The 12,776-nt window shown below is 45.4% G+C and overlaps 1 protein-coding gene across 18 annotated transcripts in view; it reads right to left on the reverse strand.

Annotated features, from left to right (window-relative positions):
* Positions 1-2,347: 2,347 nt before the first annotated feature.
* Positions 2,348-12,776, reverse strand: part of SH3KBP1 (SH3 domain containing kinase binding protein 1) — a 385,481-nt gene continuing 375,052 nt past the window's right edge. For 10 of the 18 annotated variants that reach the window (XM_054251116.2, XM_078364230.1, XM_035289066.3 and 7 more), the window contains 4 exons: positions 12,257-12,385; positions 8,244-8,512; positions 4,749-4,812; positions 2,348-3,406 (listed from right to left, as the gene is read on the reverse strand). In XM_054251116.2, the coding sequence (XP_054107091.1) occupies positions 3,365-3,406; positions 4,749-4,812; positions 8,244-8,512; positions 12,257-12,385 (504 nt within the window). In that variant the 3' untranslated portion in view covers positions 2,348-3,364. The remainder of the gene's footprint in view (positions 3,407-4,748; positions 4,813-8,243; positions 8,513-12,256; positions 12,386-12,776) is intronic. The other 8 variants (XM_078364233.1, XM_078364234.1, XM_078364231.1 and 5 more) reach the window with 1 other exon arrangement.

Genomic DNA, 12,776 nt, shown 5'->3' on the forward strand with positions numbered 1-12,776 from the left:
TTTTATACAGACCATGGCAACTTTGAGCAATAAATTATACATCCTGCAGTTTTCCCATCAAGGAGCAGGTTAGGAAAGAAAACCCTGCCATTAATAAGCAAAGACACGTGTGAGGATAGATAGAGGATGTCCTTATGGAAGAAAACAAATCATGTACTTGAGTGTGCCACCTAGAGGGCTGTGTGTGAATAAAAGTGGCCAGTGCGGTGGCTCACGCCTGTAATCCCAGCACTTTGGGAGGCCAAGGTAGGCAGATCACCCGAGGTCAGGAGTTTGAGACCAGCCTGGTCAACATGGCGAAACCCCACCTCCTAAAAATACAAAAATTAGCTAGATGCGGTGGTGGACGCCTATAATTCCAGTAGTGGGAATGGAGGGTGTGAGGTTTCCTCCCTTATATGCTCCCCTTCCCTTAACCGTGCCCCCACCCAGGAAGACCAAGGTGTTAGGGCTCTGTAAATACTTGGAGGGAAATAATGGCCTCAAGTAGCTATAATCCCAGCTACTGGGATTATAGGCTGAGGCAGGAGAGTCACTTGAGCCTGGGAGACAGGTTGTAGTGAGCAGAGATCACACCATCACACTTTAGCTTGGGTGACAGAGACTCTGTCTCAAAAAAAAAAAAAGGTGGCTTTACATGGTTATCTGAATAATGATGACTTAAAATTTTTTACACTGAAAACAAATTTATACCTAATGGGCATTTTCTGATTAGATATGAGTATAAAACTGAACAATTTAAAAAATAGAATTCACAGGCACAGATTTCACAGATTATTTCTGTTCACTTGGGAAAGATGGAGGGGGAGGCACTATATTCCATGTCTTCTAAAGATATTTCTATAAGATAAATCAAATTGTATAAGGTAGAGAAAAATGGTTTGCATTCCAAAAAAAACATTCCTCTTGGACCATGACAACTTTGAACAAAACTATTCTCACAAAATTTCATTTTAATCATCTTCTTTACAAAGCACAATACTTAAGACTTTTCTAAATACAACTTTAGAAAATGAAGCAAAAAAATAATCTCCATAGATGTCTGGTCGAGTCCATGCTGAATGCAAAAGAATTTTTTTTTTCAAAAGTGGTACTTCCAAGCTTTTCAACATTCTCGATGGGTCCATTATGTAAAGAGTAAAAATGGTGGCTGTTTAGGTAGCGGCTCATCCAGTTCTTTGATGCAGAATCCTCTTGCTGGGTAGCCTGAGGAGCAGCAATGAAGCTGGACATAACAACTTCTTCTTCCAGAATTGCTTCTCCCTCTAATTATACAAAGGAAGCAAATGGCCTGTATGAGGGGAAGACATCAGCCCTCTACATTCCATGTTGCCAGTGCCCCATGGGGGTGCTCCAACTGCTCAATTTAATCAACAATTCTACTCTCTATATACATTATATAAAACTATATCATTGGGGATTTTCATAAATAGATGAGAAATTTGGACATAGAAGAATCCAATCTGTATTCTTAGATCGCTAGGTGGTGAGGAATCTCTGAAATCTTCAAGACAGAAATGCTTAGAACTGTCAAGGGGTCCAGGGATGTTTTATGCTGCTCTTGGGAACTTGGCACTCCTGACCCCAAGCACATTGACCCCCAAGGCTGCTGAAAAGACAATATATCTAGGGATGGGAATGGAGGGTGTGAGGTTTCCTCCCTTATACACTCCCCTTCCCTTAACCATGCCCCCACCCAGGAAGACCAAGGTGTTAGAGCTCTGTAAATACTTGGAGGGAAATAATGGCCTCAAGTAGCAAGGATGAGCACATAGGCAAGAGGAAGGCAGAGGGAGGGAGGAAGAGACAGGAAGAGATATTTATTTGTAATACTATCAATGATCAATAATGTGATTTTTTTGCATCACTTCTTCAGTATTATCAACTCTCATTCTTTGTGGCTGTGCAAATCTATTAATGTTTAGTAGTTTCATTATTAAACTCAGAAAATAGACAAAGCAGCTTTTGAGAAACACATCCGTCATCTTCAAGGGCCATTAAAGGACCACCCCCTCCATCCCTACCCTTGAACAGTCTTGCAATACAGTAGGCTCCTCATTTTCGGCTAAGGATTGAGAAAACAGTTACATAGTCTAAGGCTGAACTGTTCATGTCCTACAAAGATAAAGCAGACAGGCAAACATCAGTTTCCTTGGGAAAGAAAAAATAACTTCATAAATCCAAGAAAGATCCAAAGGCTACACTTCAACAAGACCCTCCTCCCATTCTCTTGGACCTGAGGAAGGGGTTAGAAGTGAGCAAGGCAAATGACATTATGTGAATACAGTTTAAAAATAACACACACGGATAACCCAGTGCAGGAAATAATACAACTTTCCCCCCCTTGTTTTCATTTGCATTTTACTTTTATTTATTTTTGCTTTAATAATGCATATTCTGTTCACGCAAAAGGTGCAAAGGACAGAAAGCAGGGGTTTAACTTGGCTGATGAAAAATCAAGCAGGGAAGACATTTCGAGTTTCAAGAACAACCTAAAACTAGGAGAAACTTAGAAGTCACAGCTAGTACCACAGAGCACGCCAAACTTCACAGCTGTCTCCTCTTAGGACCTTTGGCTAGGGTGAGAGAAGCTTTGAAGACAGTGGCCTCTAGTGGACTTGGATAAGTGGCAATTTTTTTTTTTTAATTTTTATTTTAAAATTTTTTTGAATCATGGTAGCTGCATCACAAAAGCTCCAATCAAGAGGGTGGTAAAAAGAAGGCACAGATCATTGCAAATACCAGATTTTCTCTTTCTCTTTTTGTAAATATACCATCACATATAAGCTAAAATTTCTCTTAGGGTGGTGAGGCTTGCTGGCAGGGGAAGGGACAGCTTGAACCTAAAATTGAATATGTAATAGAATCCTAATAGGGAGACAAAGAGCAAGGCAGCTCTCAGCCTGAAGCAAAAGAAAAGGACGCTTGCTTCTGACTACATGTAGTACAAACACTAGGGGAGTCTGTGACAAAACACGATTAAAAAATCATAAAATTATAAAGCTTGTAAACGAAGAATCTGAAATTACATTTTATTAATGGAAAATATCATCAAAATAGTACCACTATGGACTAAACTGCCTGAGTTTTCATTTCGCATTGAGATCTCAGAGTAGAAAAGCCTTTAGCACAATTTTGCTCTGTGTAAGTCACAACAAGTGCCAGCCCCGGGACTAAACCCTGGGGAAGATTCTCCTCTTGGATGGAATTTGTGTTGTGCTATCAAGACTTTTGTGCTAATCTTTCAAACAGGGACATGTTGAGGCAAACCTTTAATCTTTTGGCACAAGATTATTTTGGCTGGGGCAGAAAATTTGAGTCTCAGACTCAGGATGAATAATGTGACATTTCATTGATCAAGTATTCATTTTGATTGTAGAGCTTTCTTTATGTCATTCACTTCCATCTAGAAAGAGAAAAATAATGGAACAAAGTCATAATGAATCGGCTGGTTTTATAGAAGCTCAAAGGTTTTCAACCTGGTTGACTGAAAGAAAATAATCAACCTGACAATTTTAAAGGTGACATGACATCTGCATGGACAATCAGCAGCAATGCCAGAAGTGACATCAACACAGAACAGGCACACAGACACAAGGCACTAGGAAATGGTGAACATTTTGATTCTCAGGCTGCCAGGCTGCAAAGTTTGTCGAAAGCGGCGACAATTCCAGTTTCCTAGCCAGAAGGTAGAGCAGGCGGTCCTGACAGGCTGAGCCATCTGGCAGTGTTGGAAGGCAGCTGTGGTTGGCCCAGGGGGGTATCTGTCAGCACCCTCAAAGTGATGGGAAGCAGCTACCTATCCTTTGTTAAGCAATATGGGTCCCCATCACCACAAAGGCGCCAACTGGATGAAAGCCGAAAGTCCACCTTCGGTCAACCAGAACTCCCAGATTCCTTGCCATTTGCTAATGGTAGTGTTGAATCAGAGGCTACAAGGGACAGAGCTCTAATGCCTTGGCAGGACAGACATGCCATCAGGGAGCAATCAAGACCAAATGCCCCCAAAAGTGGACAGCTGTGGCCCCTGGAGCTGTAGTGACCACATGACAGAAGCTAGCTGGCAACAGGGCCTCCCCAGGGTCATGCCCTCTGGCAGTTACTATAATGAGGCCTCTTGGAAATGGAGGTGGGGAGGGGCTTTTTGCAGAGGAGATATTTAAGATAAATTCCAGGCTGAGCACAGTGGCTCACGCCTGTAATCCCAGCACCTTGGGAAGCCAAGGTGGGCAGATCACCTGAGGTCAGGAAATCGAGACCATCCTGGCTAACATGGTGAAACCCCATCTCTACTAAAAATAACAAAAAAATTGCTGGGCTTGGTGATATGCGCCTGTATTCCCAGCTACTCAGGAGGCTGAGGCAGAAGAATTGCTTGAACCCAGGAGGCAGAGGTTGCAGTGAGCTGAGATTGTGCCACTGCACTCCAGCCATGGTGACAGAGTGAGACAGACTCTGTATCCAAAAAAAATAAAATAAAAACAAAAAACAGAAAACAAAACAAAAAAGAAGATAAATTCCAAATGAGAAACCCAATTTGGGGCACATTTACTAATGTTTCCCTTCCCCAAGATTTCGTAGAGGAAACGATGTGTCATAAGCCTATATGAGTCTAAGAAAATGGTCACAGGAAGTGTATCCAGATCTGCAGAGAGGTAATAGTCATTTATTTTTTAAATAAAAGCCCTGGCTCTGTCCTGCCCCACTGAGCCTAGGACTCACAGGCAGCAGAACCCCAAGGGACTCACCTGCAACCGAAGCCGGATTTTCTTCTCTTCATCCAACTCAGACAATAACTGTTTAATCTCTCGTCTGTAATGGAAAAGGCAATGAAATTAACCAAAAGCCCAGACTTCCCTCATCAGAGATCAGAAACCTCTTATTATCACTACAAAATCCATGTGATCCTTTTTCACAAAGAAAATGTGGACAAAACATCATATTATCTTTCCCTTGTTACTGCTGAAAATTTGTTTCAGACAGAAAGGCTTGCCATTATTTTGGGGCCCCTAAAATACGTAGCCAGCAACTGGTAGGTCTGGAAGTGACCTTTGAAATCCCTTAGTCCAAACTTCTCCCAAAAGGAGATGGGGAAACAGAAGCCCAGCGTGGTGGCCTGACTTGCCCAATGACTAGACTTCACGAATCCAGGTTCATATTCTGTTATCTTCCCTATAACTATTCCTTTATTACAAAATTACTGGGCTTTAAATGTACTTATTATATATATATTTTGAGACAAGGTCTCGCTCTGTTGCTCAGGCTGAAGTGCAGTAACAAAATCACAGCTCACTATAGCCTCAACCTCCAAAACTCAAGTGATCCTCCTGCCCAGCCTCCTGAGTAGCTAGGACTACAAGCACATACCACCATGCCAGGCCAATTTTTAAAATTATTTTTGTAGAGGTAGGGTCTCACTATGTTGCCCAGGCTGGTCTTGAACTCCTGGGCTCCAGCGATCCTGCTGCCTTGGCCTCCCAAAGTGCTAGGATTACAGGCATGAGCCACCAAGCCTGGCTCTTCTTACAATTTTTATTGCAGATGTTTTCGCCACTCCATATATATTTCCTTTATTTAATTAATTAATTTTTTTTTTGAGACAGAGTCTCACTCTGTCACCCTGGCTGGAGTGCAGTGGTGTGATCTCAGCTCACTGCAACCTTCGCCTCCTGGGTTCAAGCAATTCTCCTGCTTCAGCCTCCTGAGTAGCTGGAATTATAGGCATGTGCCACCAAGGCCAGCTAATTTTTATATTTTTAATAGAGATGGGGTTTCACCATGTTGGCCAGGCTGGTACTGAACCCCCTGACCTTAGGTGATCCACCCACCTCAGCCTCTCAAAGTTCTGGGATTACAGGTATGAATCACCACACCTGGCCCATTTCCTTTAATTTCAACAGAGTTTTGAATTGCCAAGAGGTTACTGGTGTGTTTTCATAGAGTCTCACAAAATCCTACATATTAAGTCCCAAAAACTTGGGGGTAAAATAATTTGGGTAATGGTATGGCAATCACGTCTCAGAGAAACTGGCATGACTTAGGATCCACGGCCTAATGCCCTTTCCAGCATAAAACAATGAAGTGCACAACACTAACCATCCCACAAAGTCAGGGCTCTATACTTAGGACACCACAACTATCCAAACACTGGGCAGAGAGCTGTCTTCCATTTTAAGATATCAAACACCCCATTTCACATGCACATTTTTACAGACTGGATTGGAAAATCAAGAAACAAAGGTGGCTGAGACACCACAGTAAAATAAGGTGGAAGTTATATTGCATTTGCTCACTTCAGATGAGCACCAAGATGATCCCTATCTCTGGGGCAGTGTCCCAGCCCTACTGTCAACTTACTGGATTTATATCACAACTGATATGGAGCAGTTGTGATTCATTACAGTATTTATTTAAGCACACTTTATGCACCCATATCTCAGTGGGTACTACTTAGGACTTAGGAAGAAGGTGAGAGCCTAAGCAAATGGTCCAACCCCAGGAGACTGGCAGGCAAAGCCTCAAACAGTCCAGTTGTGGGGAGTTAACTGAGGAAAGCAGTCCACAGAAAGTCACTAAGTCTTGAACTAGTGAAATGAAAATGACTGTAAGTCTATGAGGAGGAAGAAAGATGGGAGAATTGACAGAGAAAAGCCAGGGAAAAGCAGGGAGGTGAGAACCAGCATATTTGGGGATGAGGAGAGCTGCCGTGGACTTAAGTTAAAGTCTAATAGGAAAGTGATATGAAGAGCTAACACAAGAGACTAGTGGGGACCCACTGACCCTAAGCATGAAGGTCAGACTGATGTAGGCAGTGAAAGGCAGGCCTTGGAAGAGAGGCTACCGTGGGGTGTTGATTCAAGAGATATTGGCTGGGGAAAGACAATTCCCACCAACTATTTTCAGCTTCACAGTGGGGGAGAAACATGGTGTGGCAGCCCCGAAGCACAGGCCATTTCAGACGTTCCAGGCACTTCTTAGAGGGTCCAAAGGGCTAAAGTCCTAAATTCAAGCCAGTCTGACACCATGTGGTCCTATTGAGAAGGCCAAGAACCAGTGCTCTGTGGTATCCTGGGGCCTCTGGGATGTCCTGTCTAGGCAAGGGAAACAGGTCACTTGGGCAGGGATGGGGCCTTTGGGTACCCAAACAAGTAACCTCCAGAGCCAGATAGGAGCTGAGGACTTTAAGGAATTAGGGGTAGCCTGGCTGCCCCAGGATACCCTCTCACATACCATCTTGCCAGTCCTGTATAATAATCTGATGGATCTCTTCCAGACTGGTGTAAGTCTAAGAGGTTACAACTCTATATGGTACCTCCCAGCCTGAGTAGAACACAACCTGCTTAGAGCCACATTGCTCAAAGTGAGTTCCATGGAACCCTCATCCTAGGATGCTCTAGCAAAAAAAAAGGTTCTGTGATTAAGCAGATGTGGGAAACCTTGCATATGCTATTCTCTCCATCCTCCCAAGCAAAGCGAAGGCTCTCAGGAGCCCTTCAGAAAAGAAATTAACTTTGTTTAACCCAGTTAGCCCCCAAAAGTGACCACAAAACACATTAGGACCCTCTAGCCCCATAGCGGGAGGCAGGTGAAAGGCCTTTGCTGGCCCCAGACTGGCAGAGGGCTTCATCACTCTAAGTCTCTGGCTGCATCTCCTGTCACCACCCCAGGCACCTCCTGATCCAAGGAGGCCAGTTGCCTGGGGATGCGCTGACCTCACCAGGCTGCCGTGTGTACCCAGGAATCTACATTCTGTTCCCGCTGCAGGAGTAGTGTGCTCTTAGCAATCCTAAATCATCATTCAATCAAAATACTACCCGGGAAATACCTCTCTGAGATGCCTTCCCTGATTCTCTCAAGAAACAGCCAAGATCACTAAACTCTTCAAGTCTCAGTTTACTCAGAGCAGTGCCTCCCCACTTTTTTTTTTTTTTTTTTGAGATTTAAATGCTTTCTTCTTAGCAGCCTGCTGAGAGCATCAGTCCCTGCCATGGACTCATCTCTCTACATCCCATGGCCAGCCTGTGCCCTTTCTGCACATAGTAAATCCAGCAAAAACATGCAGCATAATTTAAGTATAAATTAAGACTCTCAGGATCTACACACACTCCCACCATTGCTGCCACCATCACCCGGGAGGCCAGGCCCACCCTCCAAGGCAGGCTGGGATCCACACTTTCAGAACTAGGTGCTGGCCTGGCAGAGAGCAACCTGGGTGGTGGCCGCAAAAGTCCTCGGGCACTCACTTCTGCTGGTCCTTCATGTTCTCGATGATGCTCCTCAGCTCGCGGACCTGTGTTCTTAGCTCCTCCACAGCCGCCTGGCTGCTGGCCGCAGGCTCCATCTTTGGTTTTCCTTCCGTGCTGAACAGAGACGGGGAGTTGGCTCTGTGTCCAGCTGTTCCCAAAGAGGATGACAGGGGGGAGGGTGCCGCCGAGGACAAAGGGGCTGGCCCACCACCACCTGCTGCCATGGTCCCTGGCTTGGGTGGCAGGGATGCTTTGTTGTCAGACACCTGTGACGAGGGAAGGCAGGGAGGGTTCAGGGCCGGGGATTTGTGTGCTGCACCTTTGTCCTGTCAAACTCTCCATTAACACCACTGTCCCCGCCTCTCTCCACACATTCCATTCACTTGTTCCTTCATCCACAAGCCACTAAGGGCCTGCCTGGTACAGGCATTTCCCGCTCACTCATGTGCCGCCTTCTATGTATTTTAAATTTGAACTTCTTTCTAGACAGAGAGTTCTTGACTGGTGCAATATACCCATCGAGATGCCCAACCACATGTGGGCAGACACCTGATGCCAGGTACCACAAACTCTGAAGTGAACAAGATATTAAGGCATTCTCCTGGTCTCCAGGGAGCTGAGAACCCAGTGGGGCACAGACAGACAGACAGACCAATGCACTGCGACGTGGGGGAAGACTGCACAGAGGGAGGCGAGCATACAGAGCCCCAGAAACACAGAAAAGGAGCCAGTCATCCGGATGGGCAGGCATCGCAAGCAGGCGCTGACAGTCCTGTCTTGGAGGAGGACCAATAAGTAGCCAGAGGAAAGGAGGCACACTTAGAGAAAGAAGCTGCAGGGGGAGGGAGCATGCTAGGCAAAGGTCTAGAGACCACAGAGCAAAATGCATTGGTGGGAAGCACTGCTAGAATGTCAGAGAGGGCAAGAGAGGGCCTTGGGGGTAGAGCTAAGGCTGGGAGGTACAAGTGGCTAGGTGAAAGGGTGTGAGGATGGTACACTGTGCTGAGGACCATGCTGGCTGCAGAAGGGCCTAAGGGTTGGCAGATCTGGAGCTGGAGAGAACTGCCGGGAGAGTGTTACACAACGTAAGCTAGAAGCGGTCAGGGTTTGACCCAGGCAGTGGCTAGGAAAGACACAACTTTGAGTGACATGATGAAGGCAGGCTCAGCGAACATAGAGCATCAGGCATTGTTCCCAGTGCTAGGGGCAGGAGTGGGCCAGGAGGATAGAGTCCCTGCCCTCATATAGCAGATGCCTTGTGAGCAGAGAGATGTGTTCCTGGACGGGATGCAGAGGGTGGAGGAGGAAAGACAGATCAGAAACCACGGGTGCAGAGGATGAACCAGGCATTGAAGTTGTACCTTTCATGGAAGAAAGAGCAGGTTGAAGAGCCAGAAAATGATTTCTGTTTTTAAGACATTGGATTTTAGGAGCCCTTAGTGACTGGGAAAGAGGAGAGGAAGAGGGGATGATGCAGAAGAGAAGCCTGGAGGAGATTCCAGAAGGAAGCCCCTGGAGGAGAGTCCAGAAGGAATGAAGTGGAATAAAGGGTGCTAAGAGGAAAACTGGGTGGGGTCCATTTGGTGGAGCCAGGGAGACAGAAACCTGCTCATGGTAGATGAGCACCTGGATAGGAGGTGAAGGATGTGGCCTGCAAGTTTAGGACTCTCTTTCCAGAAACTTGGCTGAGGCAGGAAGACAGGAGAGAGGGAGCATACTCATGCAGAAGCCTCAGGGGGAGGTGGAATCAGGGAAGAGTTCTGTTCACTTTCCAGGACAGGGGAGACCCTAAGCTGCATGGTATGTTGAGAGAAAGAGTCAGTGAAGGGCCAGGCCAAAGATGGAGGAGACCAGCCAGGGAGGCCTGATGGAGAAGTATCCTGAGGAGGTCAGGAGGGCCCAGGTAGACAGTCATGGGCAAGAGGGAAGAGGGGCGCCCAGTAGGCCCCTGGGGGAGGAGGCACCAACAAGGGAGCTGGGAGGCAGGTGGGGAGGAGGGAAAAGAGTGGGACAGGATGTTGGGAGGTGAGGGCGTGAGCGACAGAGCAGAAGTGGAGGCTGGTGGTGAAGCTTGGCAACGTGGCTGCGAGACTCCCTCCAGCAGCAGGTGCCCAGCAGGCTACCCCAGCACAGGAGCCAAAAAGGGGCTTGGCTCACATGGCGAGGAGGCAGAGTCTGGATTCAGGCTGTGCTAGAGGGAGAGACTGGGCAGAGAAAGCCAAAAGCAGATGGGCCATCATTCCCAGACTCTCTGCTCGCCCTTTTTCTGCCAAGTTGCCATTGAGGAAAAGCGCTCTCTGCTGCCAGGGATAGCGCTCCGCCAGCCTGTGCTTTACTGTTAGGAGTTAGAGTAAGAGGGAAGAGGAACTGACATTTATGGGGCACTGATCACATGTTGGACGCCAGCTAAACAATTTGAACAACGATCAGTTGGCACACATTTTACCAAGCATGAAACTGAGGCTTAGAGAGGTGGCTGAGTAGTTCTCCAAGACTCATAGGTAATAACTGGCGGAACGGGGTGTCAATTCCCTCACGGTCAACCAGATCCCTCAAGTCCAGCACTACCACTGTGGCTGCCCGAGTCTGAAGATTTGTGCTCTCCTGTCCTTCTCTCCTTTGCTTGTCACCTATTTCTGGGTTCATGCCTTTTCCTTTTTCCCATCCTGCAGCCTTGCAGACCTCCCATACTTCTGTGAGACCCACCAATGCCTTTGCATTGACTGATTTCCAGACACTTCTCAAATCACTGCTTCTCTTGGCATTTCCTACATGACTTACTCTCCCGGCCCATTTCGGCTACTGAGCAATTTTAAAGCCCTCAAAGAGTATAGGTCACCACACTTCCTGATCAAATTAGTTCAAGCAGAATTTGTAGAAGCAGTGAAGAGCAGGACATGATAACTTGGAGGAAGTGAAATAGGCTAATGCGATAGAACTGTACAAATCAGAACCGTGAACACCCACTGTTCACCAGTAGATGTCGTTGTAGAGACACCCCAGGGATGTCAGACTCAAACTGTAGGTATACCTGTGGTCACCAGAAAAAAAATCGGGTCAAATTCAATTTCTGCAGATGGAATCCTCTTATAAAGAAAGAATGTTTCAATTTCGTTAATAATTACAATTGATTTGTTGTATAGGATCACGTTTTGCTTAGTGTATCAGATTTTTAAGAAAATCTACATATGTAAATTCTTACATCTATGGAGAAGGAAAATTCCACGGTAACCTTTGATTTCTTTGTGCTAATTCCTGCTTCAAGTGACTACAGTTTTCTGTTTTTAGACAGAAATAAGTTGTTAATATTCAGACAAAATAATTCTAGTCAACTGGGTTTTCTTAGTAAGAGAAAATGAAATTTTAAAATCTTGGTTCGTATTCATAGGAAGAAGAGAATTTGTACAAGATACTCCTCAAAAGTTACATGAAGTAGCTAAAAGTTAAATGTCTTCCTTGTTTCTCATAAACTAATAAAGTATCTATACCATTCCCTGGGAATTGAATGAAATTGAAATGTTTTTTGACTATATAAATTTATCATAGAATATGAATCCAAATCAATTTTCTTTAAAAGACCACATTATTTATATTTATGATCTTCCAACTGTCATTTGTGACCAGCTTTGAACATAAAAGACAAGATCTATGGGCAGAGGGCATGTCAGTGAATAATGTGTTCTCTCCAGCTACCTCAAGGCTTTTTACGTGGTTCTGGTTGTGGTGATGGGGGTGGTGTGTGAAGGCATTTGTGAATGTATGTGTGATGGTATGAAGAGGAGATCAAACCACAAGAGGAAAACATGGGAAATAACTGAACTTGTATCTCACGGATTCTGCCTAGTTTCAGAGATGGCAACATGCCTTGGAGATTTTGATTAGCAATGGAGTTGCTGTCATTGAAGAATGACAAACACCTGCACTGTCTGCATATCTTTGTTTGGTATATAACCCATCACTAGTACATGCATGAAATTACAGGGGACACCCTCTCATGGCTGGTCACTCACTTGGGATATGGTAACAGTCTTGGAAGTTTTCTTTGACGCGTCCACTCCTCTGTGCGCAAGTGAAATATGTTCCTCCTTATCCTCTTCGGGACTTGGGGAGTCGAAGATATCAGGGCTTGAAAGGGATGACTGATAAAGCCAAAAGAAAATGCTTTTGTCAGAATTATACCTTAGCTGACACCGCTTTTGTTAATATAATGCTGTATGCTTTCCAAAGCACTTGACACTGCTGTTTTGTCTTCTCACGATAACCCTGAGGCAAAAAAGTGTGCTGTTATTCATGTGTTCGAGTCACATAGCTGGTTAGTGGCAGAACTGCAACTAAGAAGCAAGGTTTCCTTAAACCAGGGATCTTGCCACTGATGTCCATCACTCACTTCATCCTTGCAAGCATCCATCGTCCATCCTTTCCTGCTGCTAGCTCTAAACATTTGCTACCATGTGCCAAGCACTGAGCTTTGTACTGCAGACTTAGTGACGCGCCACACAGGATGCCTGCCCACACAGGGCTGACAGTCCA

The sequence above is a fragment of the Callithrix jacchus genome, chromosome X, assembly GCF_049354715.1.
Source record: "Callithrix jacchus isolate 240 chromosome X, calJac240_pri, whole genome shotgun sequence".
NCBI classification, from domain to species: domain Eukaryota; kingdom Metazoa; phylum Chordata; class Mammalia; order Primates; family Cebidae; genus Callithrix; species Callithrix jacchus.